General features: G+C 38.6%; 1 protein-coding gene across 4 annotated transcripts in view; it reads left to right on the forward strand.

Annotated features, from left to right (window-relative positions):
* Positions 1-26,409, forward strand: part of ankmy2a (ankyrin repeat and MYND domain containing 2a) — a 38,515-nt gene extending 12,106 nt beyond the window's left edge. For 2 of the 4 annotated variants that reach the window (XM_043689816.2, XM_043689818.2), the window contains 8 exons: positions 14,497-14,635; positions 17,716-17,814; positions 18,406-18,566; positions 19,876-20,090; positions 21,588-21,723; positions 23,149-23,277; positions 23,508-23,625; positions 24,048-26,409. In XM_043689816.2, coding sequence (XP_043545751.2) covers positions 14,497-14,635; positions 17,716-17,814; positions 18,406-18,566; positions 19,876-20,090; positions 21,588-21,723; positions 23,149-23,277; positions 23,508-23,625; positions 24,048-24,262 — 1,212 coding nt within the window. In that variant the 3' untranslated portion in view covers positions 24,263-26,409. Of the gene's footprint in view, positions 1-14,496; positions 14,636-17,715; positions 17,815-18,405; positions 18,567-19,875; positions 20,091-21,587; positions 21,724-23,148; positions 23,278-23,500; positions 23,627-24,047 lie in introns of those variants that run through there. The other 2 variants (XR_006311659.2, XM_043689820.2) reach the window with 2 other exon arrangements.
* The last annotated feature ends 1,184 nt before the right edge of the window (positions 26,410-27,593 follow it).

Below are 27,593 nucleotides of genomic sequence, written 5' to 3' on the forward strand. Positions count from 1 at the left end.
GACATCTTAAGCATATGAACAATGCCTCGCAATATTGTTTTGCTTTTGTTTATAAGAAAGAAGGGATGAGGTTGTTTGCACTGACTTGGAAATCTAGAACACAGGGCCACAGTCTCAAGATAAAGAAAATGAGATGAAATAAAACATCTTTCAAAGTATTGTGAATCTTGTGATTATTACTGCAAAAGGTTGTGGATCCTTTTGTTATGAAATATATTAAATGCTGAGAGGCAGATTTTTGGTGTGTCTGAAGTGAGGATTTAGAGAGCAGATAGGATAATGGAGAGTTCTAAGCAATGCACAGGATGTATCCGAGGACTTTGAGTATGTGCTGGAAAGGTCTAGAAGAATGGTTCCAAGGTTGAGGAATTTCAGTGGATAGATTTGAGAAACTGTGCCTGTTATCAAAAAGAGAATAGTTAGTTTTATTTTTGAGGTACTCAAAATCATGTCTAGAATAGGGAGAAAATGTGCTGTTGGTGGCAGAGCGTAGAACTAGACTATACAGATTTAAGATAGGTAAAAGAGGCATTGGTGACATTTGAGGAAAAGCTTTTTAGCCTGCAGAAAGTGTTTAGAATCTGGATTACACAGCCTGTGCGTATGGTGGAAGGAAATTCAATTGAAACCTTCAAAGGAGATTTGGATAGTTTGAGGGGCTAACTGGAAAATGGTGGGAGATTGGAACAAGTGTGATCTTTTTGGAGATTTGGATATGGACATGATCGATTAAATAGCCTCCACTGTGCTGTAAATATTGTGATTCCATTCTTGAATTCCCCTCTTCCTTATTGGATTTGGGTTAATTGTCTCAGCTTTTCCTGCAATTAACTCCTCAAATTATTCTTCAGGGTAACCTGTTGTCTTTGTGGCAATAAAGCATCCAGTTTATCAAGCAGGTGTCAAAGCTGTTTTCCTTATATCATCTCAAGACATGGCTAATTGCTTTCAGTTTCTGTGTAGCAACTTGTCTTAGTCCTTTTTCATCTCAAGAAACAATTTATTCGAGAAAGACTTATTGCTGCTTTCAATCCATGAAGTTAGTAAACTTGAGAAGTTTATGTTATCACAACAATGTGGATTTTGCATCTCATCTCATTGCGAAGGCATATAAAAATGTGGACAATCTTCCAGCTTGGGCTGACCAGTAGCAAGTAACGTTTTGTATCTCATAAATGCCAGGCAATGAACATGTCAAATAAGAGACAATCTAACCACTGCCCTTTGATATTCAATGGTGTTACCATCATTAAATCTCCCACTACCAACATACTAGGAGTTACCATTGACCAGAAACTCTATTGACTTGCCACATAAACACAGTCTCAACTCAGAGGCTGGGAATGCTGCAGTAAGTAACTCCCCAACTGTAGCCCATCCACCTCTACAAAGCACAAGTCAGGATTGTGATGGAATGCTTTCTGTTAGTCTGGATGGCTACAGCTCCAACAACATATGAGCTTGACACTATCCAGGCCAAAACAGCCTGCTTGCTTGGCACCACATCTGTGAGTGTTCACATCCTCCATTGTCGATGCTTAGTAGCATTGTGCATCATCTATAAGATGCACCACAGAAATTCACCAAAGATCTTTCGGCAGCACCTTCCAAACCCATGACCGCTTCCATCTGGAAGGATGAGAGCAGCAGATACATGGAATCACCACCACCACTTTAAAGTTTCCTTCCTTTATGACATTGTAAGTTAACCTACAGTACATGGACTGGAGTGGTCCCAGAAAGCAGCTCACCACCACCTTCAGACACCTCGGGGTGCAGGTACATAGTTCCTTAAAAGTGTCAACACATTTGGCGTACTTGCCTTCATTAGTCAGAGCACGGAGTACAAGAGTTGGAACATCATGTTAAGACTATACTAGAGATTGGTAAGACCACATTTGGAGTATATTGTACAGTTCTTGTCACCCTGCTATGGGAATTAAACTGAAAGAATTACAAGGATGTTACCAAGTCTGAAAAGTTTGAGTTACAAGGGCTGGGACATTTTTCCCCTGGAGCATAGGCGGCTGAGGTGTGACCTTATTGAGGTTTAAAAAATCATGAACATGGATAAGATGAATAGCCAAATTCTTTTCCCCAGAATAGAGGAATGCAAAACTAAAAGGTATAGGTTTAAGCTGAGAGGTGGAAGATTTAAAAGGGACCTGAGGGGCAACCTTTTCACAGACAAGGTAGTGCATATATGGAAAAAAAAACTGCAGAGGTTTTAAAAGACATTTGGACAGGTACATGGATAGGAAAGCTTGAGAGGGTTATGGACTGAACACGAGCAAATGGCAATAGTTCAGTTTATGAAACCTGGTGGCATTTTTGAGTTGGACTGAAGGACCTGTTTCCGTGCTATATGACGCTGTAACTATGGATGGGCAATAAATGCTGGCCAGCCAGTGACTTCCTGAGTGAATTTTTAAAAAGTCTTCTATGCAGGAGTGATTTAAAACTGGATGAATTCCATGAGCTTCTGCTTCATAAAAGCAACCACTTCATCTGTTAGCTTGAAGATCTAATTGTGCCAATACTGTTACCTTGCCTACCATGTTTATGTCTACTCGATAGGCAACAAGTTTCTAAAACATTTTCAGCAACATTCCTGGAAACCGGATTGCTCCCAGCTATACAGATGAGAGCAACAGGTGCTGGAAACACCATCTACAGGCTACAGCGTCTGATTCGTTTATGTATTGTTCAGTCTTGTTCCACCTGAAAGCTTTGTGCAAATATCACCAGTACATGGTACGCAGTGATTCACAAAGATTCTGCTCCACTGTCTCCGAGGTTAATTCAAGGTTGGTGTGTACCAATGTCAGTGTCTTGAAAACCTCTATTTTTTTTAAAAAAGCATCTAGTGCTGGAAGAAATGTTTTCTGTCATATACTTTTTAAAATCACTTTGCCCTGGGTGAATAGCATTTGTCTGACTTTTGTACGCTCTACTGTGTCAGATGCCAATTCCAGATAAATGGCTCTAAGGAAAGTAATACAAAGTACTTTTTTTTCAGGAATTGAAGCAAATGTTTTTGACATTTGATACTTCAGTTAAGTATTCATTTTCAGTGGAGGGTGCTGTATTAAGTAACAAAATACAATGCTGGAACATCTGGTGTGGATTCTCCAGTTTCACATGTTACATCTGTGATTTTACAGTAGCTTTCACTATTTTACTATTAATGTAGTCAGTCCAGAAAAGTTACTTTCATTTAAGTTTTGTTTATGAACTGAAACAAATTCTTGGGACTTGAGGTAAATCATTTGCTTTCTAATGTGAAACCTTGTTTGGAATACTCATCATGAAAGGTCTCCTTCACCTTGTTTCAATTTCTCCCATTATCTCATTCTAACTTGCCTGTGTTTATTTTTATAGGGCCTTTCCCACGATTATCAACAACTTAACTGTCAAATAGTTTTTATTAAAGATATATCTCCCCTATTACTGTTCAAATTTCTTTTTTCCTTATTAGATATTTTGATGTGTGTGGTTTTTCAGTGGCTACAGCCTCAGCTAACCCTGGCTAAGAGATCTGTTCTGTATTGCCTAGAGCGTATCATAGAAACATAGAAAATCTGGTTGAAAGTTTGGTTGCTGAACTGAAATGTTTGTTTTCAGACATTTCGTCACCATGCCTGGTAACCTCATCAGTGAGCCTCTGGTGAAGCACTAGTTTTATATCTTGCTTTTTATTTATGTGTCTTGGTCTCTTAAGGTGGGTGGTATCATTTCAGGAAATGTTTTCAGAACATTAAAAGGAGCAGGATTGGGCAATTCGGCCCCTTGACCCTGATCCACTAGTTGATATGATTGTTGCTGATTTCATCTCAGACTCAACTCCTTTCCTGCCCATTCACCATAATCCTTCAAACCATTATCAATTAGAAATCTGCTCTCTCCTCCTTAAATCTACTCCATGTCCTCGGATTCATTACATTCTGGAAGAGTAAAATTTCATAGATTCACAATCCTCAGCAATTTCTCCTCTTCCCTATTTTAAACATGGTCATTTCACCTGACAAAGAGCAGTGCTCCAAAAACTTGTGCTTCGATTTAAACCTGTTGGATTATAACCTGGTGGTGTTGTGACTTCTGACTTTGTCCACCCAAATCCAACACTGGCACCTCCACTTCAAAGTAATTGATACATGTACAAGTATTTTAAAAATGCAATTACGTAACCATCACCTGGAAGCTGATGAAGTCACAGTTAATGTATTTTTAGATTAGATTACTTACAGTGTGGAAACAGGCCCTTCGGCCCAACAAGTCCACACCGACCCGCCGAAGCGTAACCCACCCATACCCCTACATTTACCCCTTTACCTAACACTACGGGCAATTTAGCATGGCCAATTCACCTGACTTGCACATCTTTGGACTGTGGGAGGAAACCGGAGCCCCCGGAGGAAACCCACGCAGACACGGGGAGAATGTGCAAACTCCACACAGTCAGTCGCCTGAGGCGGGAATTGAACCCGGGTCTCTGGCGCTGCGAGGCAGCAGTGCTAACCACTGTGCCACCACTGTGTATGCATAAACCAGGAACATTTTAACATGTCAGATCCTGTCCTTTTCATTGCATCTCTGATCTCAATCCCAAATCCCACTCTGAGCAAACATGGAGCTGAGTTGAAAGTCGAAGATCCAGAGATGATGTCACAACTCAACATAGACTTGGCTGCTCAGGAAGCAGGTTTGCAGACTGAGTAGTGCCTGGAGAGAGTTAGAGAATGTACTTTTTGGAGTCGTAGTTTGCTAGGCATAAAGAGTGGGAGACAAAGGCCTGAGTTTGATGTTGAGTAGGTAATCAGTTCCTGGATTATTGTCTGTATTTACTAAGGTTGATTTAGTCATTAGGTTTGAAATAGCAGGAGAACCTGGCCTCATGCAGTGCCCACCCTGCAATATGTGGGAACACAGGGACCCTTCCAACGTCTGTGATGACTATATATGCAGGAATATGTTCAGTTGCAGCTTGCTGCATGGAGTGCCTGGACATGTAGATGGATTCCCTGTGCTGCATCCATGAGACTCAATGTCGTGGATAGCATATTTAGCGAGCCAAGGCACATTACCAATAAGGACCAAATAGACAAGTGTTGAGTGACGACCAGGAGGATGAGAAAGCATGGGCAGACAGTGCAGGAATCCTGTCTGGCCATTCCCCTGTCAAAAAGATACGCTGTTTTGGATACTGTTGGGGAGGGGTGGTGTGGCCCCTCAGGAAAGTAGCTGCACAGCCAGATCAGGGGCACCATGATTGGCAGTGTTCTACAGCTGGGAGGCTCCAAGTGTAGGTGAGCAGTAATAATAGGGACTGTATTGTCAGGAGCAGAGATGGGCTTTTCTGTGGTTGCAACTGGGACTCCAAGATAGTGTGTTGCCTCCCTGGTCACAGGGTCAAGGTTGCCTCCTGAGCCAGCATAAGATATTCTCAAGAAGGTGGGTGAGCAGCCAGAAGTTGGGGTACAGATTGGTAAAAACAACATGGACAGAAAGAGATGAGGTCCTGTAAAGGGAGTTGGGTAGGAAGTTGAAAAGCAGTACCTGTAGGTTTATAATCTCTGGATTACTTCCTGTGCCACATGCCTGTGAGGCTAAGAATCAAGATAGTATGGTTAAATATGTAGCTTAACAACTAGTGTAAAAGGGAGGATTTCAGAAATGTGCATCATTAAAATGTCTTTCAGGGCAGTTGGGACCTCCACATGAAGAATGGGTTACACCTAAACTGTAAGTGCCCCAAGCTCCTGGAAGGGCGGTTTGCTTATCCACTCAGGAGAGTTTAAACTTTGTAACAGAGGCGTATGAATCAGTGTTGTAGGATAGCAAGGTTGAGAGTGTGGTGCTGGAAAAGCACAGCTGGTCAGGTAGTATCCAAGGACAAGAAGAATCAATGTTTTGGGCGTAAGTCCTTCAAGTAAAATGATTGAGGAGGAGTCTGCGACTAAGGCCAGAGACTACAAGGAAGAAGAGACAGGGAGACATAACTGAACACTGTGTGACTGGCTGTCTGAAGTGTACTTGTTATGATGTGAGGAGTAGGGTAACTTAGGGCTTGGATTAATATGTATGGTTATGATGTTGTAGATATTACAAAGATTTAATTAGGGAGGGATAAGACTGGCAGCTGAACAGGATTTCAATGTTTCCGGCAAAATAGTGGGACATATAAGCAGTGGTGAAATTGCATTACTGAGGGGGGATGCCTTGCATGGCTCATCCAGTGAAGCCATGTGGCTGGAGCTCAGGAATAAGAAGGGTGTAATCACTTCAATGGGATTGTACTACAGGCTTTTCTCCAGCCAGTGGATAATAGAGGAACAGATATGTGGGCTGACTATGGAACCATGTAGAAGTACCAGGTGGTTGTGGTGAATGATTTTACCTTCGTCTATATCAACTGGGAATTGCTTAGTGTCAGGGGTTTGGATGGGTGTGGAATTTGTTGGGTGTTTTTGCTGAAAGTGGAAACACAAGTGGATAAGGCATGCTTGTCTTAATCAGTCAGGGCAAAGGGTATTAAAAATTGGTAAGTCGTGTTATAACTGTATAGGACTTTATTTAGGCCACAGTTGGAATATTGTATATAGTTCTGCCACTTCGGGCCACACTACCAGAAAGATGTGGGGACTTTGAAAAAAGTATGGAAACCGTTTACCGGGATATTGCCTGGTTTGGAGAGTATTAGTAGTGAAGAGAGCTTGGCAAACTCGGTTTGTTTTCGCTTGAATGTTGAAGGATAAGAGGTGACCTGGTAGAATTTACAAAATTGAGAGGCAAGGATAGTCTTTATCCTAATGTAGAAATGCCAGTAACTAGGGGGACATGGGTTTACAGTAAAAGAGGCAAAGTTTAAAGGAGAATTGAGAAGTGTTTTTATTTAGCACGAAGTGTAGATGAGTGCTACCAGAGGAAATGGTGGACACAGATAAAATAGCAATGTTTATGAGGCATCTTGACAGATATATGAATAGGCAGGGAATAGTGGGATACATAGTAAAATGAGGGATGTGTAAGGTTTGGGAAACTGAAGAGAATCTGAGCCCAAAAGAATAGAAAGATGGAAAAGAACTTGAACAAGCAGTTAAGAGGGCTAAAAAGGACCATGAAATGTCTCTGGCAAACAGGATTAAGGAAAATCCCAAGGTGTTTTTGCAAGAGGATAGCTAAAGAGGCAGTCCACTCAAGGACAAAAGACCGAAGTTACGTGTGGATTTGGAGGAAGTTGGTGAGCTCCTTAATAAATACTTTGCATCTCTGTTCATGAAGGAGGCAATCATGAGGGATGGAAAGTCTCAGGTGGGTATGTTGATATTCCAAGGCATGTCAATGTGTTAAAGGAAGTATTGGGTGTTTTGAAAAGCATAAAGGTAGTCAAAAAGCGATTAGTTTAGAAAGGTATCATGTGCCAGTGCAGGCTGGGTGGACTGAAGGGCCTTTTCCTGTGCTGTTCTCTCCATCAGGTTTTTTTATTTATTTGTGGGATGTGGGCATTGCTTAGCTGACCAGCATTTTATTGTCTGTCTATTGTTGTCCTTGAGAAGGTGTTGGTGAACTGCCTTCTTGAACAACTGCAACCACATGCTGCAGGTTCACCCACCATGCCATTAGGAAGGAAATTGGTTGTCTTTGACCCATCCACAGTGAAGGAACTGTGATATATTTCCAGGTCAGGATGGCAAGTGACGTGGAGGGGAACTTTGCAGTTGGTAGTGTTCCCATGTATCTGTTGCTGTTGTCCTTCAAGTTCAGTGATCATGGATTTGAAAGGTGCTATCTAAGGATATTTGGTGAGTTTCTACTGTGCATCCCACAGTTAGTATATACTGCTGCTACTGACCATCAGGTGTGAAGGGAGTGAATGCTTCTGGAGGTGGTGTCAAGCATCTTGAGTGTTGTTGGAGCTGCACCCAGTTACAACAAGCAAGTGGGGAGGATTCCATCACATTCCTAACTTCTGCCTTGTGGGTGGTGAACAAGCTTTTAAGAGTCGGGAGATGAGTTACTTGCCGCAGCATTCCTAACCTTTGACCTACTTTTGTAGCCACTTTGTTGTTGATTGAGTTTCTTGTCAATGGTAACCCCAAAGATGTTGATAGTGGGGGACTCGATTATGCTAACATCATAGTGTCAAGGGACCATGATTAGGTTATCTCTTATTGGAGATGGTCATTGCCTGGCATTTGTATGCTCCAATGTTACTTGCCACTTGTCAGCCCAAGCCTGGATACTATCCAGATCTTGTTGTATTTAAACATGGGCTGCTTCGGTATCGGAGAAGTTGCGAATGGTGCTGAACATGGCAATCATTGGCAAATATCCCTACTTCCGACCTTTTATGATAGAGGGAAGGTCATTAATAAAGCAGCTGAAGATGGTTGGGCCTAGGACATAATCCTCAGGAACTGCTGCAGAGATGTCCTGGAGCTTAAATGACTGACTTGCAACAACCATAACTATCTTCCTATGTTCCAATAGAGAGTTTGATCCTGATACTCATTGATTCCAGTTTTGCCGGGCTCCTTGATGCCACACTGTCAAAAGTGGCCTTGCTGTCAAGGGTTTGAGAAGGTAATCTAATAGTTTCCTTCTCGCTGTTGCAAGACTGACTGGTCTGTAATTCACTGATTTACCCGTACCACTTTTCTTCAAATTAGCTTTCCTCATCTTCCATGCAGCCTGGGATACAACTCATCCGGATATGGCAATTTTATCCACTTTTAAGCCCACAAAACCTCTGATACTTCCTCACTACTTAGGTCAAACCTTGTTTATCACCTGACATGGCTGACAGAAAATACATGCACACAATAGCTTTGAACAAATCCTCTATAGTGATTAATTTTATGACAAACTTAACACTCTTACGCTAAACTATTGATGCATATCCTCTTAATAATACGGAAGCAAATGGATAAGTCATTTCAAGGTTAATTAAAGTTGCTTTAGGCTGGAGATCAGAACTCTGGTTTTGATTGCACAAATATTTCCATTTCTTAAAAATAGTGTATTGTGCGCTGTGTCTCTGATTAAAAATTAATTATTTGGTTTCTTTATTCTTACTTGCTGAAGACTGACAGAGTGGCCAAGTTTGCCATCAAAATTGTGATGGGCTTCTGAAAGTGTGATGAACAGGACATTCTTGCATTAATATTTATCAAGATGTGAACAAATCTCCAAGGAGCTGTTCAAGCTAAGTTAGAAAATATTGGTTCATGAGATTGGAGCACCATACCATGCAAAACACAATGTTACGTTCTTCTAAATGTAGACATGTGTCTCTTTAAGGACATAACGCCTGATTGATGTTGAGTGAATATTGGAAGAGTTCTTACATATATTAATTGTGAAACAAAATCTCTGAGCCAGGATAGATGTAATCCTCTATTATTGGGCATTGGAGATGGGGATTAGTGAGTGCAGGGAAAGCGAGAAACGAAAATCTTCTACTCTGGATCTCACTTATGAGATTCCCTAATCAATGTGTCGAGAATCAGCATGTTCAGTCATGTGGAAACCCGTATCAGAAACTTGTGACCTGAAGTAGACATCATCGTCAAATCAAGCGATAGTCAACCATGATTAGGAGGCACATTCTGAATAGAACATAATGGTACTGAGAAAATAATGGAGAGCACTTCTAAAGAATAGAATAAAATATCCTTTATTGTCACAGTGCATTACCATTGTGAATAAGGAAACGGGTACACATTCTTTCAAATACCTGCTTCGGTTATCTTAGTAAAGGTTTGTTGTGCAATTTGAAGATTTTAAAGTTCTGAAATGAGATACAAACAGGAACAAAGTACAATTTGCCTCTCCCTCAACTGATGGCACATGTGATGAGTTAGTAGGGCAAGAAATCAGATTATTGGTATGGAATTAGAACTAGCACTGACTTTCCTTCCACCATAAGTAGCAAGGTCAAATCTTGGGGTTCAGACGTTGAGATGTCTATTTTGTATCTCATTTGCATTTCATTAACAACACAGTGCTCAATATCAGCTTCCTTTTCACATTTAACTTTTCTGCAGTCAAAATACACGGTTCAAAAACTCAAAAGTAAAAACCAAGTGGGTAGCTTTTTGAGTTGGGTTCTCCAATTTGAGTCTGTCAGCTTGCAGCTGTGCCAGTCGTCTTTCTTCTCTTTACATTACTTTAGATGGAGTTGCTACAACTGACAGCTGCCCGAATTTCAAGGAACGTGGACCATTTGTTGGGCAATCTTAGGCAAGGTATGGATATATCACACTAAACTATTTATTAGAGCTTTAAATTTGGTTCCTTCCCACTGCCGCTCATTCCCTTTTGTAAGAATAAATTCTTCACGATGAAACTGAATGCTGCCAGGGCTCAGGCATCCTTTTAATAACATCTCAATTCTTTTTCTGTCTGATTAGTTGCAACTAATCTAAGAAATAATGGCTGTGAGAAATCGAGCTATTCAAACTAGTGGTGCCTCAATAAGAAGTGTGCAAAAGAGTCAAAGAACAGCTTCTACATGCTCAACACAAACAGAAATAGCCATTTCCTGCTGCATAGCCTTGGCAGAGAGAAACAGCAGGATGTGACTCACCAGTGAGGTTGAAAGTTCTGGCGAGGAACTTATCGACATACTTCAGTGCAGCTCTCTGCAATTAAGTCCCACCCAGTGAAGAATAAGACTGACAATATCTCGAACTATACCCTCACCTATGCCAACTGTGGGATAAGGACTGTGTGAGAGTCGGATCTCTTGGTTACATATGCCTTTCTTTTGCAGACAGGTCGTTTCAGAAGAATTGGGAACCTGTCTAAGATTTCACAGTCCCCTACACGTATGTGTATTCAGATGTCACTAATGCAATATTTGCCAGAGCCCACCTATCCAAAATGTCTTTTCTTGACATGATCAGTCAAGCAGCAAGGGCACTAGGATTTGCATTGATCACTGGATTCCTGCAGTTTCAGGTTACAAACAATTGCATGAACATGACTCAGAGTAGTCTATTACCAACCAGTAGCCATTGATTACAGAAGAGAATGGCACCCTTTAATATTCAACTTATTGTAACCATGACAGCCAGATTGTGGAAACGTGTGCTAGATACCCAGGGAGCTGCCCTGACTCAAGTACCGGAGTGATCGCATATATCAGACAATTTCCCATGTACGACCTGTAGAAGGATGGTTGGTGGATGATGAGAGAGATCGGCTTCAAACCTGCCTTGTGGCATTCTTTTTTTATTATAAAAGAGAATCCTCAGATGACAACAAACCAAATGTACACTGTTGTTCACACTTAACCCAGGGTGATCATGACCCAGACCATGAGTCTCCTGGAGGTAAAGTTTCAATGCCTGGACCAGTCATGCTGTACATGTTGTATACCCCTGCAAGTCTCATGCACCATAGTGGTGTTTTGTGTCCTCCACACCTTGAGTCACCAAAGAGGAGAATACATAGCATGAAGACAAGATGCAGGAGAAGGATCCTCAGAATAAAAATGAGGGTGCGAATCCTGAAATGCACCAGAGGCAATATGGAAGAGAAAGATGATAAAATGGGCTAGGGTGGAGATTAGAGCCACAGCTTCCAGGATGGTTGTCCCTGTGGCATTCTGTTTATTGGGCCTTTGACTGCTGATGTCCTTCCCAGATACAGACTTGCTGTCCTTTGCATGACCAACTGCAGGCGTAGTGGTGTCACTGGTAGTAGGGAGGTGGAAGGGCATATGAGTGTCTTGTGAAGAATCTTCCCGGGTGCCCATCTGTCACTACTCCTCCTTTGATATCTTTAGGCACCACCCTGTTTCATTGAGTGGAAGGGGCATCAAATAAGGTGTGGGGCCAAGCATATTTCTAGCGATCACTACGCATTCTGTTGAATCTGGGTTTCCAAGGTAACCACTGCATTGTACAAGGTGGCATCCAACGAGGCAAACCCATGGTGAAGCCATCACAATGGGGAGAACGTGGAAGAGTTCCTCTGTCTTTCGTTCCAGATGATTGAGGGCTTCTGGCAGATCTGTCTGGTGGTCATCCTGCAGAGGAAAACGTCACTTGTGCTGACTACAAAGGTGTGTCTTTTGTATGGTGCTCAGCGGTGCCTAGTTTCTGGTAGTCTTCTAAACTTCAGAGACCTGAGGCATTCCTTCCTTAATTAACTGTGCAAGTATATCAGTGATATGTTCACCTGAGGAGTATTGTCCCTGAGTTTAGTCTAGATAACAAACACTTGGATGTGATTATCATGGTGATGGTGAAAGGTGCAGGTGAATGCCTTGCTGGTGTGTTCCTGAGGGTTCACACATTGCATCCTCTGAGGTGGTGTTGTTGCTTCTTCCTGACTAATGATCTCTAGTGCCTACAAAAGAGAAAACAACAGATTTTTTGTAGATGAAGGCAGCCACTTTGGAAACCCAGATTCAGCATAATGCTCAACAGCTGCTAGAATAACATATGCACAACAATATGTTAGAGTGGTTGCTCATGTGAATGATGGCTTTGTGAGAATGAGATAACAGAACAGATGGATCCTTGTGGAGCATAGGAGATCTACTACTGACTATTATTCACTATTTCTGCCTGTCACTCTTTATTGGAGTCACAAAACTGACCATGCCACAATCTTTTGCCAGGATTGACGAGTCTGACGAGATGACCGCCAATCAACTGGGAAGTGTTCTGACCTCTTTTTGATGCTCTCCATCAGCACCCAGGCAGTGCTTGGGGTGTATTTTGCTATAAGCTAGAGTTTGCTGCCTTAGGATTTGCATTCAATTTTCAGGTGGCCATCACAGGCTGAGGGGGTGCTCTTGGCTGCAGTAATTGGAATGGTATCCAGGTCACCTTTAAATATGGCACCAAGCCTTCAAGACAGGAAGTGGGTGAGAGCTTCTGGTCTGCTCGCCACTCCATTTGCTGAGTAACTTGCACAATCATTTGCTTGTGTAGGATCTGCTGGAAGGATAAAAGGAGCAGTACACAATCTGTCAACATCATTTACCCCAGACCATACAGAGTTTCATACATCCAAAATGCATCATAATTTTAATATCAAATTGAAACATTCCACCTACATTGTTTAGAAGCTTGTTGGAAGGACAGATCATTTTAAGAAAAGAGGTAAGAGTAGCAGAAATGAATTGAGTACAAGGAGAAAATCAATACTCCGTAGTCAGAATGCAGAGCAAAATACAATTAATGTTTCTGGTTAATATTTTATCAATTCCTACTTATACTTGCATTTCTAACTTTTTCCCATTCTGATGAAGGGTAACTGACCTGAAATTTCAAATCTGTTTCTTTCTCCATAGATACTGTCAGATCAACTAGTCTGTACTGCATTTTCTATTTTTATTATGAATTTCCAGCATCAGCAATATTTTGTACTTAGCGGCTATAGTTTTCTCCTTACTGTATAAGTACCGACAGATGGCTGGAAGGAGCAGCAAGAGTAGTAAACAAACAATGCAGTTCTGAATTCTGTATGAAAAAGTATCACCCTACTGATTTTGTAGCAAAGTCTTTATTAGCTAATGTTGTAATAGCATTCATACTGTATTGAGGATTGTAGTCTTGGAAGCAATCAGTCCACTAAGTAGTGTTGCACATATTAGATAACACCCAGTTCATGGTTTTAGCCCAGTTCATGATTTTGCAACATGGTGTACATTTCCAAAATCTGATGGCAGGATGAAACAGCAAGTTGTGGTCAAGCCACTGAAGTGAGAAGTTTTCGGGGGCCAAATAGGCTATTCATCCATGTTCTTGTGAGAGGGGATGGAACAACGTTGAGTGATTAGCTGAGTGTTGATATGCCTTGAGTAAAGTGATGTTGTAATGTGCTCAGTTGTCTATCCTCAAGGTGCAACCGTCATTTGGATGGTAAGTTAGTTTTGTAGATATATAAATGGATGGAATGTTTTCATACTGTCATCTTATGAAATTGAACTGTGATCTCAAGAAATACTGTCAGAAAAAAAATTAATTGGACTTCCTGTTTACACTTGTTATTTGCACAAGTCATTATTGCTGTCATAAAGAGGATGAGTGGATACTGCATAGGAAGTAAAGATGAAGAAACTGAGGCACAACTGATAACTTTTGTACATTGAAGATAGTAAGAAAATGGTTTTTGAAAGAGGATGATGTAGTGTGATGTAGTTACATGAGGTTATTCCACTCGTGGAACGGAGTGTAGGAATTGAACAGCAATCTAATTTGAGGAAACTCAAGGTTAGTGTTGGGATGTAATACTGAAAAAGATTTTCTAAGGAAAAGGATCTCATGATCAATTTGACTGGACATTGGGAGCCTGTGAGATTTGCACATATGGGTAAGGAATCATGAGGCTCTGTGTTTTCTCACTCGAACTCTCCTGCACAATCGTGCTGAGTAACTCCAGTTTTTGAAGCACAGCAGTGGAAGATTATTTGACATCATTTTAAATATATGAATTGTATGAACTATGTTTTTGTTTAATTTTTTTGCTCTTTTGTAGCATGGAATGACTCCTTTAATGCATGCTGCATATAAAGGCAAGGCTGAAATGTGCAAGCTGCTCTTGCAACATGGCGCAGATGTGAATTGTAACGAACATGAGCACGGTTATACAGCCCTTATGTTTGCTGGACTTTCAGGTAACCTCTTTGTTTTATGCTGCAGTGTTACATTGATAGAACCCTTGGTGTCTGGTGAACGGGTTGACTTAAAACAGCTGTTAGTTCAGCAAACCTTTTTTCAAACCAGAACCTAATGAATCAAAACTCTTAATAAACTAGCAAAAATTATATTCCAAAATTTTACTGTATCTGTATGATATCTAACTAGTCAGTTGAGAGTGAGTGAGAAGGCTGTTTGCGGGAAGTTTTATTTATGACAAATTGCATTATTAAGTGATTCTTGCTGTAAATAAAATTTAACAATGATGTGTATAGCCCACTGAATTGTTTCTATTACTTAGTGTGTGATTTTACATTGTTTATGTGGACCTCTTGAACAACCAGAATATTTGATCAACCAGCACACTCCTGATCTTATAAGTGCCAGTTAATAAAATGCTTGCAGTATTCTCTTCCCTCTGCATAGCATAAATTAAAATGTTTAAATAGTACTGTCTAAGTCGTGGAATCAGCAAAAATGAACTTTCATTGATCTAAACATGGAAAATGGGGAATAGGGGGTTTCTCAGGTGGACAGGAGTGGGGAATGACCTGTACAGATTACACCAACTCTTCTCCTTCATACCAGCTGAATTTCCTGCTCCTTCCTCACCTACACCCGCTTCAGGCTTCCACTCTTCCATTCCCTTGCATTCCCCTCAGACCATCTTGGAACCCTTCCATGAGTCTTCCCCTCCTCCACTGTCTCCCAGGCCTTCTGTGGGCCAGTGCTAGACCCAACCTCAGGGTTGAGAGAGCCCTACCATTGTGGAACCTGACTGTGGAGTCCTGAGCACTTCTCCCCCTCTCCCTCTCCCTCTCTTTTCATGGAGCAATGAATTTATAGAAACTACAGGCAAAATCTGTTTTGTACGCTAGACCATTGTGCTGTTGTACACCACTGAGTCATGGCATTTATCAAATAATCTCTTGACGCAATATATTTTTCAAGTTTTAAGTTTCACATATCAAAGAACTACTTGACGTTATGGTAATTTTGTTAGCCAAATACATCCATTCACCAGTAAAACAGGACAAGGCAATTTGACAATGTTAATTAGCTCTCAATTTTTAAATGTAAAACTAAATAGCAGAGCCACATAGACTGAAACATTAATCAAGATCCCTCAGAGTTAGAAGAATCATCATCCACATCATTCACTCTCTAATCTTTGAAGTCATTCCATCAAACCAATGGAAATCTAACTAAAACATAATCATAAAACTACTTTTGTGCATTTTCTTGCAATTGACCAGAGTGCACTGTCTGAACATAGATCAATCACTTGTCTCTTCAGTAAAATGAATAGGAGTAAGCCACTGAAATATTCAACCCAAAAGAGAAAATGCTGGAAAATCTCAGCAGGTCTGGCAGCATCTGTAAGGAGAGAAAAGAGCTGACGTTTTGAGTGTAACTGACCCTTTGTCAAAGCTCCAAAGGGTCGGTTAGACTCTAAACATCAGCTCTTTTCTCTCCTTGCAGATGCTGCCAGACCTGCTGAGATTTTTCAGCATTTTCTCTTTTGGTTTCAGATTCCAGCATCCGCAGAAATTTGCTTTTATACTGAAATCCTTAAGTCTGTTTTGCCAAGTCAGTTTATTCAGCAATTATCTGAAATTGCAGTTTCTTTTCATCCAAAACCTTGTGGAGGGAGTCTTCTTGATATCACTTCTAAATAAGCTTTTGATTTTTAAGGTTCGTTTGTTTGTTTGTTTCCCTCCCTTGTTTCGGATTTCCCCACCAAAGGAAATGCATGTACCCTCTCAAATCTCTGTATGTCATATCAAATAGATTGATTAAATCACTTCTCAGTCTTCTACTCTTGAGGGAATATAGAGAGATTTTGTGACCTGTTTGTCGAAGCCCAGTTTATTTGGTATATCTGCAATGTGCTTCTTCCAAGCCCACTATATTTCTCCTTGGGTACTATGACAACGATTTCTAAAATTTATTTTTCTTGGCATGTGGGCTATATTGGCTAGATTGACATTTAATGCTCATCCCTAATTGCCTTTGAGAAGATGGTGATAAACAGCTATTTAAACAGTGCAGTCTGTGTAATGTGGCTATATCCAGAATGCTGTTAGGAAGCTATTTTCAGGATTTTACCAATGCAGTAGTGATATTTCTAAGTTAAGGTGATGTGTGACTTGAAGGGAAATTTGTATGTGGTGGCGTTCCAATGCGCTAGCTGCTCATATAGTTCTCGTGGTAGGGGTCACGTGTCAGTACTCAAAATGGGTCCTAGTCAAGCTTCAACATCATATTTGCATTTCAATCTCAATGAGATGAAGGCAAATGTTCCATTAACCTTATGATCACCACTTGTACCTATGGTCTAGTTTTTAGCAAATTGTACACAGACGCTCAAATCTATTTGATTTTCCACAGTTATTAATTTTTCACCATTTACAAGTATTCTGATTTTCTCTTCCATGAATCCAAATTCGTTGTCCTAAATTAAAATTTAATTTGCCATAGTTTCACCCACTGGTGTTGTCTATCTTTTAATAAATTCCTGTATCCAGCGATACAACTTTGTCAATTCATTACTTGAAATTGTTGATGTACTAGCAGAGACCTATAAATATTTGCACTATAATAATATTTTTATTGCAACAATACTTCTTTACATTCCCTACTACTTTGTCTTCCCTATGCATTCCATCTTCTGCCAAATTCAACTTATTCCTTTCATATATAAACAGACAGGATTTGGGAGATATGGTGAAAAGCTGGTAAAGACATGGGAATGATCTGTGGCAGATGAAGTTCATCACACCCTCAAACTGTGGTAACAGTAATATTCTCCACCTCTCAAACCAATTACCACACCCTGTCACAAGATTAACACCAATTCCTAGTGCTTTTGTTTTTCCTAATAATTGCATGCTGAGTAGGGATGTCATAATAGCGAGTAAACAATTGAGATATATTAAAGTCTTCAGGTGATACTAATTGCCAAGGGCATTTATTACTTTGTAATTTTTTTAAAAACAACTATGTATGTTCTATTTATATTCATGTTTCATTCGAGGGCTGTTTTATTTGACTATAGGGAGTAAAGAGATAACCAGGATGATACTGGAAGCTGGAGCTGAAATAGACGTCGTAAACTCTGTAGGTCGAACTGCAGCACAGATGGCTGCCTTTGTCGGTAAGTTATTGGCATGTAGTTAGTTTTTTTTATATGTACAATTTTCTTAATTCTGAAGTATATCTCAGGTGCCTAAACAGTTTTATTGACATTATCTGACTAAATGCTGCAAAGTCCCAATCCAGTAGCTCATGCACCAAGTATATGCTCCAGTAAAACCAGTTACTATTGAGAATCTCTGTGAGATTTCCTTATGGAAAGCTTTTAAGTTTAAAATTATATGAATGATTAGCAGTACAATCAAGTCACTTTGAAACCTTGCAGTCTATCCTTGGTCCTCCTTATTTATGAACATTTGAAATTGTGTTGCCACACTTTATAGACCACTGTAAATCCCAACTTCTATGCATAACTTATTTTCCTAGCGATTTTGACAAATAAAAACCTGACTACCCGAGTGTTATGGATATTTAGGTTTTGAATGAAACTTGATCGTGGACTTTACGACTGGAGATGTGGGCTTTCCCAAAGGATGGAGGCACAGTATCAATTCCACTTCTGAAAGATGTAACATTGTTGTATTTATTTTTTAAATGACTCAGTGATCATGTTTTACTGAAAAGTATTATTGATGTTTATACTTGTTTTTAGGTCAGCATGACTGCGTAACTATCATCAACAATTTCTTTTCACGTGAAAGACTAGATTGCTACACAAAACCACAAGGCCTTGACAAAGAACCGAAACTTCCAGTCAAATTAGCAGGGCCTTTGCACAAGATCATCATAACAACAAACCTTCACCCAGTTGCGGTTAGAAATCTTTGCTCATAATCCATATGAAAGTTAGACCATGCTGCAGGTTTTATTTTAGTACTTATTTTCTTTTTTATTTAAATCTATCTTTGCCCCTTTTAAATTTCTGTTGATTTGCAGAATCTTTCCAAGGTGGAAAGCTGCTGAGTGCCCATCCACAACATTTTTATTGAAACAACCTTGGGGTTGTGTACAACATTTAACTTGCAACAACTTTTAATCCCTTTTAAGTAATTTTTATTTCCTGCACTGTTTGACATGACTGTGTGGTTAGACTTTGTGAGATTCGGGATTTATCAGAACAAATTTAGGCTTATTTCATGGCATAGTACTAGATCATTCACTTGTTTTACTTCAAAGTGATTTATTGACCATTCTTAAATCCCTGTTATGTTGTTGCATTTTCTAAAAAGCATTCTGCAATGGTACAGGATGTAAAAATTCTTTTTAAAAGTTGTAATTTAGGTGTATTCTGTGTAACATTATAAATTTATATTTATTTATTTGTGGAAAACTTTAAGTAGACCAGTTTATTGCAATTTTAACTCTGGAACTATTTATTTTTGTTAAATTTGTTTTGTCTTGTGCAAGGCCGATGTAAGTAATCATGTAAAGTAATAGTATTATCTGATATGGAAGATGTGTTGGCTACCTCATTATAGGGGGGGTAGTTAATATTTGAAATAAAGACTTTTATAAGATTGTGATTTGATTGTGGGAGGATAATTTACTGGGGGGAGATAGGTAGAGCTCTGGCTTTTATATCAAAGAAAATGAAGTTCACCAGGACATATAGTTCAGGCTGAAACACAGTTCTTATTAATTGTGAGATGAAATTTATATCTAGGAAGAGAAACCAGAGACAATATCAAAGAAGCTTCTAGTTTGCATAAAAATCAAATAATTTTGTCAAGATTAGAGTGGTGCTGAAATAGCACAGCAGGTCAGGCAGCATCCGAGGAGCAGGGTGCTGCCTGACCTGCTGTGCTTTTCCAGCACCACTCTAATCTTAACTCTAATCTCCAGTATCTGCAGTACCCACTTCTGCCTAAATAATCTTTTCAATCAATTTGATTTTCCACTTTCTCAGACTTTTTTTTTGTCCTGATTTCTGATTTTAAATGGAAGAATAAATTTTTTTTAAATATATTACAGTGTAGTTAGGGTTGATTTCAAATCCTGATCAATTGACCAATGAACGACTATCCTACACTTTCAAGATAACAACATAGAATTTAAGATTCAAGAGCTTCTTGTATACCATTTTTATTCTTTGTGTTTCTATTTATTGTCTGTGTTTCTCAAGATTGTGCTCATGGTTAAGGAAAATCCTTTACTGGCAGATGTTGATGCATTGCGCAAGTGCTATAGAGTACTGGATCTTATCATTGAAAAATGTATGAAACAGAGAGAAATCAATGAAGTGCTGGCAATGAAGATGCACTACCTCAGTTACATCTTCCAGAAGTGTATCAGTTTCTTAAAGGAGCATGAAAATAAACTTGATGGGCTTGTGAAAAGGTAAAAGGTTTGTTTTGGGGACAGCAAACATTTGTTTGGTAGCACAAGCATTGAGCATTGCTAAGGCACGTTTTGTCAAAGCTATTGATCTTCTACTCAGGACAATTCAAAAGAAATACCAATTTGAAGAATACCAACATTTTATTTCTGTGTAATTAGAGTGCTGATTGGTTGGCAAGTGAAATCTGATTGGTAGAGACACCAGTTAATAATTGATCAGTTAACTGCCTGTGTTTGGTTAAATTTTAAACCGAAGTAGGTTGACTGATGGGTCCACAGCAAAGTGTCTAGCAAATAGTCAGCAATTCTTGCTCATACATTATAAATGTGGCTTTTCCCGTTTAAATTTTTATTTTTGCACGTTGTCCTGAGGAGTAATAGTGTTTTTTTTTCAATAAAACTCAAAAAGAAAGTCTTGCCCAGTGTGTAATTCATTAGTAATGACATAATGTATAATTGAGTAGATTTTAATTTCAATACATCTACCATCAGGGGCGACATGGTGGCAGCACAGTAGTTAGCACTGCTGCCTCACATCGCCAGGGACCCAGGTTCGATTCCAGCCTTTGGTGACTGTGTGTAGTATGCACATTCTCCCTGTGTTTGTGTGGGTTTCCTTCGCGTGCTCCAGTTTCCTCCCACAATCTAAAGGTGTGCAGCTTAGGTGAATTGGCCTTGCTAAATTGCCCATCGTATTCAGGGATGTATAGGTTAGGTACAGGAGTCGGGGGTAAGTGTAGGGGAATGGGTCTGGGTGGGATACTCTTCGGAGGGTCGTTGTGGACTTAGTGGGCTGAAGGGCTTGTTTCCACACAGTAGGGATTTTAATTCTAATTTAGAATGTAGTATAGAGATTCCTGCAGCGTTGGCTTCCGAGCAAGGAACACCAAAACTGTTTGGCAATTTATGTTTAATTTGTAGCGCCTCTGTTTCTATTTCCTGCAGTTTAATTATAATCAAATAGTATCATGGTTTAAAAAAAAAATTGTACAATATGCCTAAATGTATACTTTCCATTCTATTTTGAAACTGCATGATGTAGCATAGAAATATGAAAGACATGTGGCATTGAAAGATTATATTGCAGTGTGCTTAGGGTTGATGTCAAATCCTGATCAATTGACCAAAACACTGGCTATTCTTCATTTGCAAAATGACAACCTAGAATTTAAGATTCAAGAGTTTCTTGTATATCATTTTTATTATTTGTTTCTGTTTCTTATCTGTGTTTCCCCATTGACTCATGTAGTCAAGGATGCCTTTGATACTCTGGACTGGTTGTTCTGCAATTTGTGGATAATGTGAAATGCTAGTTGTAAATCTCTTTAGATCTTTCACTGAAATAATGTTGGCTTCTAAAAACTGTTTGTGGAATTTGTATAAACTTTAAAAGCATAACCACTTGTTATGGCAACTATATATTCAGCAATAAACAATGTGTTAAGATGTTTATGGTGGACTGAATTAAGTTCTCTTGTCCCTTATTATTTTGTGCAGCTTATTAAAAGGACGTGATACAGATGGTTTTCCATATTACCAAGAAAAATTTATAAGAGAATGTATCCGAAAGTTTCCATGGTGCGAAGCTACACTTCTGCAGCAGCTTGTCAGAACCATTGCTCCTGTTGAAATAGTAAGTTATATTGACATTGTTGAATCATATTGCAAAACAATATTTTATATTAATATTATATAATGTTCTCATCTGTTTTTTAAAAAAGAATCAGTGACATGTGTTGATTATATGATTATCATTATTCGTGTGCAACTGGTAAACTGATTTGTTGATGGACTGTTCAACTGTGGTGGATCAGGAAAGTTGACACAGAATGCCATCCAATCTACATATTTTATATTTCTAGCAAAGCTTGTTGAATTGCAGACAACCCCAATTAATGAAAGCCATTTCACTTAAGAATAGTGAATGTTTGTGATCAAATCTTGAACTACCTGTTCTCGAATAGTTTTGTTCCACAGGGGAACACGCTTTCAATTGATTGTTATAGATTCCTCAACGATTTATCCTCCATTTTAGCTTTTATTCTTTAATTATGAGTTTGAAACTGTTTTCCTGTGGCTTGATTTTTGTGGTCTGTCTTCAAGCAATACCACTGTCAACTGGTTTCTAGGAAAGCTACCCACGGCAATCTCCACAGCACTGAATTTTAATTCCTACTTTTTCGAAATTAGATTAAATCTGATATGTAGTTAAAATCCAGTTATGTGAAATTAAATTCATCCTTGCAGGTTCTCAAAGTTTTTTTTTAGATTTCCTACAGTGTGGAAACAGGCCCTTAGGCATAACAAGTCCACAGTGACCCTCCGAAGAGCAACCCACCCAGACCTATTCCCCTATATTTACCCCTTCACCTATCACTATGGGCAATTTAGCATGGCCAATTCACCTAACCTGCACTGAACCTGCTGCCCCTTGTTGTCAGGTTCAGTGGCAGAATGCAGAAAACTTTGACACTTTCGCCATTATTACCACAAGGTCTGGACCAATGCAGCTCTCCCGACTGCAAAAATAACCCAGTGAACCTCATTGGAATTTGTTTTTTGACATACTGATTTACTTTTGTTTTCATTTAGCTCTGTGTTAAATAAATCGTTTTTCACGATTGTGAATTTTGTTTAAAAATTGTTTGCAATCTGCAGTTTTGTAATAAGCTGAATTTCTATCAACATCACATTCACACTCTGTAGACTCCAGTTCAAATGAATTCATATTTTTTCATAATGAATGTCAAATCAAAAATCAAGTATTCATATGCCCTAATAATTCAGAAAATTCAGAACATGTAGGTTTAAGATTGGACTTTGTCTGGTGGAAGAAATGTTTGCACATTAATAAAAAAATTTGCTGGAAATGCTCAGTAGATCAGGAAGCATCTATGGAAAGTTAATATATCCAGTCATAGACCTAAAACACTGGGGATAAAACTGTCTAAAAAAATATATTCATTGTTTTCATATGTGGTCATTGAAATTTACTTCTTTTCCTTTACTCTTTTCTTTCCCCCAAACTCTAAACATCCATTTGTGCAAAAAAAACCAGGGCAATGATCCAACAGCTTTATCTGTATTGACCCAGACCATAACTGGCCAAATTGTCTTCATGGATGCTGATTTTTGTACTGCTTGTGGTAAAAAAGAGGCGGATAAAAGGTGCTCAATCTGTAAAACGGTAAGAATGTTTGGATTGGATTTATCTTTAAGTTATTACAAGAAACCTGCTCACAGATAAGGATATATTAATATGGGTAATAATCCCTGCTATTGTTTAAACTTTTGGCTGAAATTAGTACTGTTTTTCGTATTATGGTCAAAGCAATGAGTAACATAGAATTGCATGCAATTAACCTGCTGACCTAACTGTCCTTTTAATGACAACCTTCTCTGTTCATGAGACCTCAGGTGATATATTGCAACCAAAACTGTCAGAAGATGCACTGGTTCACTCACAAAAAGGTGTGTAAAAAACTGAAAGAGTCAAGAGAGAAACATGAAGCCAAAGAAAAATCAAAGCAGAAAGGTTAGTTTTTAAGCAAGTTTTTGACAGTAAATGGCTCACTATAAAGGCTTTGTTTTTGCGTTGTACTTTGTACTTTTTATTTGTTTGCTTTTGCTTTTTCGAGGTGCCCTAGGCTTCTCCTAGTGCTGCAATGAGACTGCTGCGGGCCATACTCCATCTTGAATTGCATTTTTAGAACAGAATATCTAAACTTCACTGTGCTTAGCCAAATGTTGTAAAATGAATTATGATAACATTTTTGATTTAAATGCGTTATTTCTGATGGTTTTAATTCTATTTCATCAGTCCTAGTAAGGGGGTATATCGATTGTAACAAGTTAATGTAAGATCGACGTTCTTGTAACTTGCATTTGGTTTTCAGTTAGTGTATTCAATCCAACTATTTTTAAGCAAATGTACTTACTTCTATTGTTTTATGGCAGGAAAACAAAACACTTCTAAAACCAGTGTAGGTGAAGCTGAAACTGTCCCAGAATCTACAGAGTACAGCAGCACTATACACCCAACCTTCAAAGATGGTTCAGATTCTGGGGATATTGGTACAGAGATGATAGCAGAAGCTAAAACTCCACAGGAAGATCTCGCCACAGAAAAACAGTCCAGCCATCCTGTTGCAACATGCACAGCTGAAGAATAAAGTAGATGTAATATAGCTCTGATGTTCCTCCAGTTTTTAGTGTACGACCCATAAACCAATCTACATCAAGTAACAAGGTAATTGCTCCTGCCATACAGTGAAATCCAAGGGACTGCATTCTGTTCATTGTGCACTAAATTCGTTTCATGCTTTGATCCTTGCCTGTACTAAAGTAACACAGGGCAAGGAAGCAAAGCAACCATAAGAAATAGAAACAGGAGTAGGCTGTTTGGCCATCAAGCCTGATCTTCTATTCAATGGAATCATGGCTGATCTAGCACTCGTCGTGTCCACTTTTCTCAGTTTCCCTGTAACCCTTGATTCCTCTACTGATCAAGAATCTGTTTATCTCAGCCTTAATATACACAAGGACACTCTATAAAGAGTGGATAGGACTTGCTATCTTTTCTGCTTTATCTGTTAATTGCAACTCGAAAAAGTGGGCTGTTCCCTGCTTAAGATAGCTACATGGTTGGACCTAAAATTCATTCGATCAATCCTCATAAATTTGCAAAAATAATTCAAAATATACATTTTAAGATTTAGCGAAAATAGTGGTGTATGATTTGCTTTACCATGATCACACAGCTAAAATCAAAATAAAACAAATAACCTTCACCTGAAAAAAAACATTAAACATTCCCAAGAGTGTCATTTGAGGGAAAATGTCAGTTAAGCAGTTTTGCTCGATTTGTGAATGATATTTGTGTTAGATTTGTATTTTTGTGTATCTAACCCTTTTTTCACGTCTAATGTATACTTAAGATTAGCACAGATTCTGGAACTAAGTTCAAATGGATGCAATTGCATGTTAACAGTAAATTTGATTTTTTTTTGTTGCTTCCACACTAATTCTCCACCCTCCCCTTGTCGCCTTCAATTAAGTCCAAAAATAAAACTACACCCTTAACTGATAAATTTCTTATGATTGTATCAAGGATATAAACATGTTTTCTACCCCCCACAACTGGTAAATTATCTCCATCCAAAGACTGCAGCCAGAAATTGTGAAGTAATTATTGCAGAAACTAATTTAATATGACTCAATTAAATATTTATTTGTAAAACAATTATACACCATTAAGTTTTTTTTAAAAATGACAAAATTGATTAGCATTTGCTAAGAGGGAGCAAGGTATAACTTCACATCTACCAGGATACATGATATAGGGATATATTGCTCAAACTTGCTTTTCCACTATTGGAAAATATATGACTCCAAACAAGAAAAAAGATTCCTTACATTTTAAAGTATGACCACTTGAAGTGAACATCTCTAAAAGTTTCTCTTTGGCCTTACCTTGAATTGAAACATGACAAAACTGTCCAAAAATGCATAGTTTCAATTTGTTATCTCCTTATAGATAATATCAAACTAAAAATAGTATTTTGTTGAAGTTTTCCTGAACACTGACATTCATGGACCAGGTAATAGAACAATGGTATAATGCAAAAGTTTTTTTTAAATCATATAATTTACAATGCATTATAGTTTTATTTCTATGTTTGGTGTTTTCAAAATAATCCTTGCTGCATTAACTGGAAAATTATAAATACCATTTTTAGATAGATTATCTGTGTCTATCCTGTTGCTTTGAAGTGTTTGAATATACTGTGATCTGATTTAAGATGTATCCTAAATTCTACCTGACCATTTTACTTATTCTTTACACCACACTAGTGCTTCTTCTGAGAAAGGCAAATGGAATGTACTGTATTTGTGATTTAGCCTTCCAAACATGTACTACTGGTGTAATTTGTATATTTTGTGTTTCACATTAGCATAGTTCACAAAAGTCTGTGCAGTTGGTTTATTACACCATTTTGTAACACTTAACTTGTCATTTAAAATCTCTTGCAACTGTATGTTGAAACATTTTAGTGTACTTTTCATGGGAGTTAGTCAAACAAGATGAGAACTCTAATAATGTTGCAATTTTTTTTGCAATTTGACTGCCAATCTTTAAATTTAAACTTTGCAGCCTTGTTATGGTTAGAGATTCTCATAAAATGTATTCATTTATTTTATTTCACCAAATATATTTTTGTGCACTAAGTTTCACTTGTATCAATACTAGAAAATGCCATTACCTGAGAACAAATGAATGTGTTTCGTTTTTTAAAAATAAAGTTTGATGTAAATGATATTTACTGCCTTTTGCTATACTTTTACCAAATAAAACAAAGTTTTTTTTTGTTGGATATATAACAAACTGATTCCAAACTTTAAACCATAGAAATTCAATATTGCAGCATGTAATGTCTCTGTAGGCTCTTTGAAAGATACACGGTTGGTTCCACTTGCTTACTCTTTTTTCCCATAATCCTGCAAATCTTCCCCCTTTAAGTTTTATGCAGTTCCATTTTTGATGTCTTTTCATAAATTTTCAGTCAATACATTTAAAAATTTAGCACAAGCACGCTGCTGTAAGATGGCTGCTGTAAATCATGTGACATTTAGCATTTGGATCACAGCCAGTATCAAGTGTGCAGTGAATGTCTAATTAAATATAGACCTAGGTATAATAGACTATTAACATCTCTAGGATGTAACTGATCGGTCCAGGGGACTTACTGGTCTTTAGCCCATCGGTTTCTTTAGTACATTCTCTTGTGATGGTTATTGTCTTTATTTCCTTCCACCTTTTTTTGCCCCTCCATTATTTTGTATTTTTGGAATGCTATTAATGTGTTCTATCTTGAAAACTCTTGCAAAGTATTGAACTCTTCTACTGTTTCCCAGTTCCCCATGATTATTTCCCTAAACTTATTTAAATGGAGAGTCTTCAACAAAAACATTGTGTAGTGCAGAGGTATCTGGTTGACATTTAAAAAGGTTGCATACAGGTACAACAGGTCATTAAGGCAAATGAAATTTTGGCCTTTATTGCTAGATGGAGATTAAAAAGATTTGTTACAGCTGTACAGGTTGTGGGTGTGACTGAACCAGGAGATGCCTGTGCAATTTCAGTACCCATACTTTAAAAAGGGGAAAAAAAGTAAAGCTGCCATACGCCCAGAGGATGATCTTGCTGCTTTCTCATTAGACAGAGAGAACTGGTGGTAGTTCAACCCAAGTCCTTCATGGTAACCTCAGCCGGGACATGAAATGAGCCGGCGCTGTTAGTATATTTTGCACTACAAGCCAACTGTCCAGTTAACTGAGTTTAATAAAGATATACTAACATTAGAGACATTTCAAGAGTCTCAAAGCTGATTCCTGGGATGAGGTGTTGCCTCATCAACAGCGGCTACAAAGGTTAGGCCTGTATCCAGATTGAGAAGAACGAGGTGATCGTAATACAAGATTCTGAGTGGCTTTGATAAGGTA

The sequence above is a fragment of the Chiloscyllium plagiosum genome, unplaced genomic scaffold, assembly GCF_037043375.1.
Source record: "Chiloscyllium plagiosum isolate Xiang-an unplaced genomic scaffold, Cpla_swu_hap1 HiC_scaffold_5, whole genome shotgun sequence".
In the NCBI taxonomy this organism is placed as follows: Eukaryota; Metazoa; Chordata; class Chondrichthyes; order Orectolobiformes; family Hemiscylliidae; genus Chiloscyllium; species Chiloscyllium plagiosum.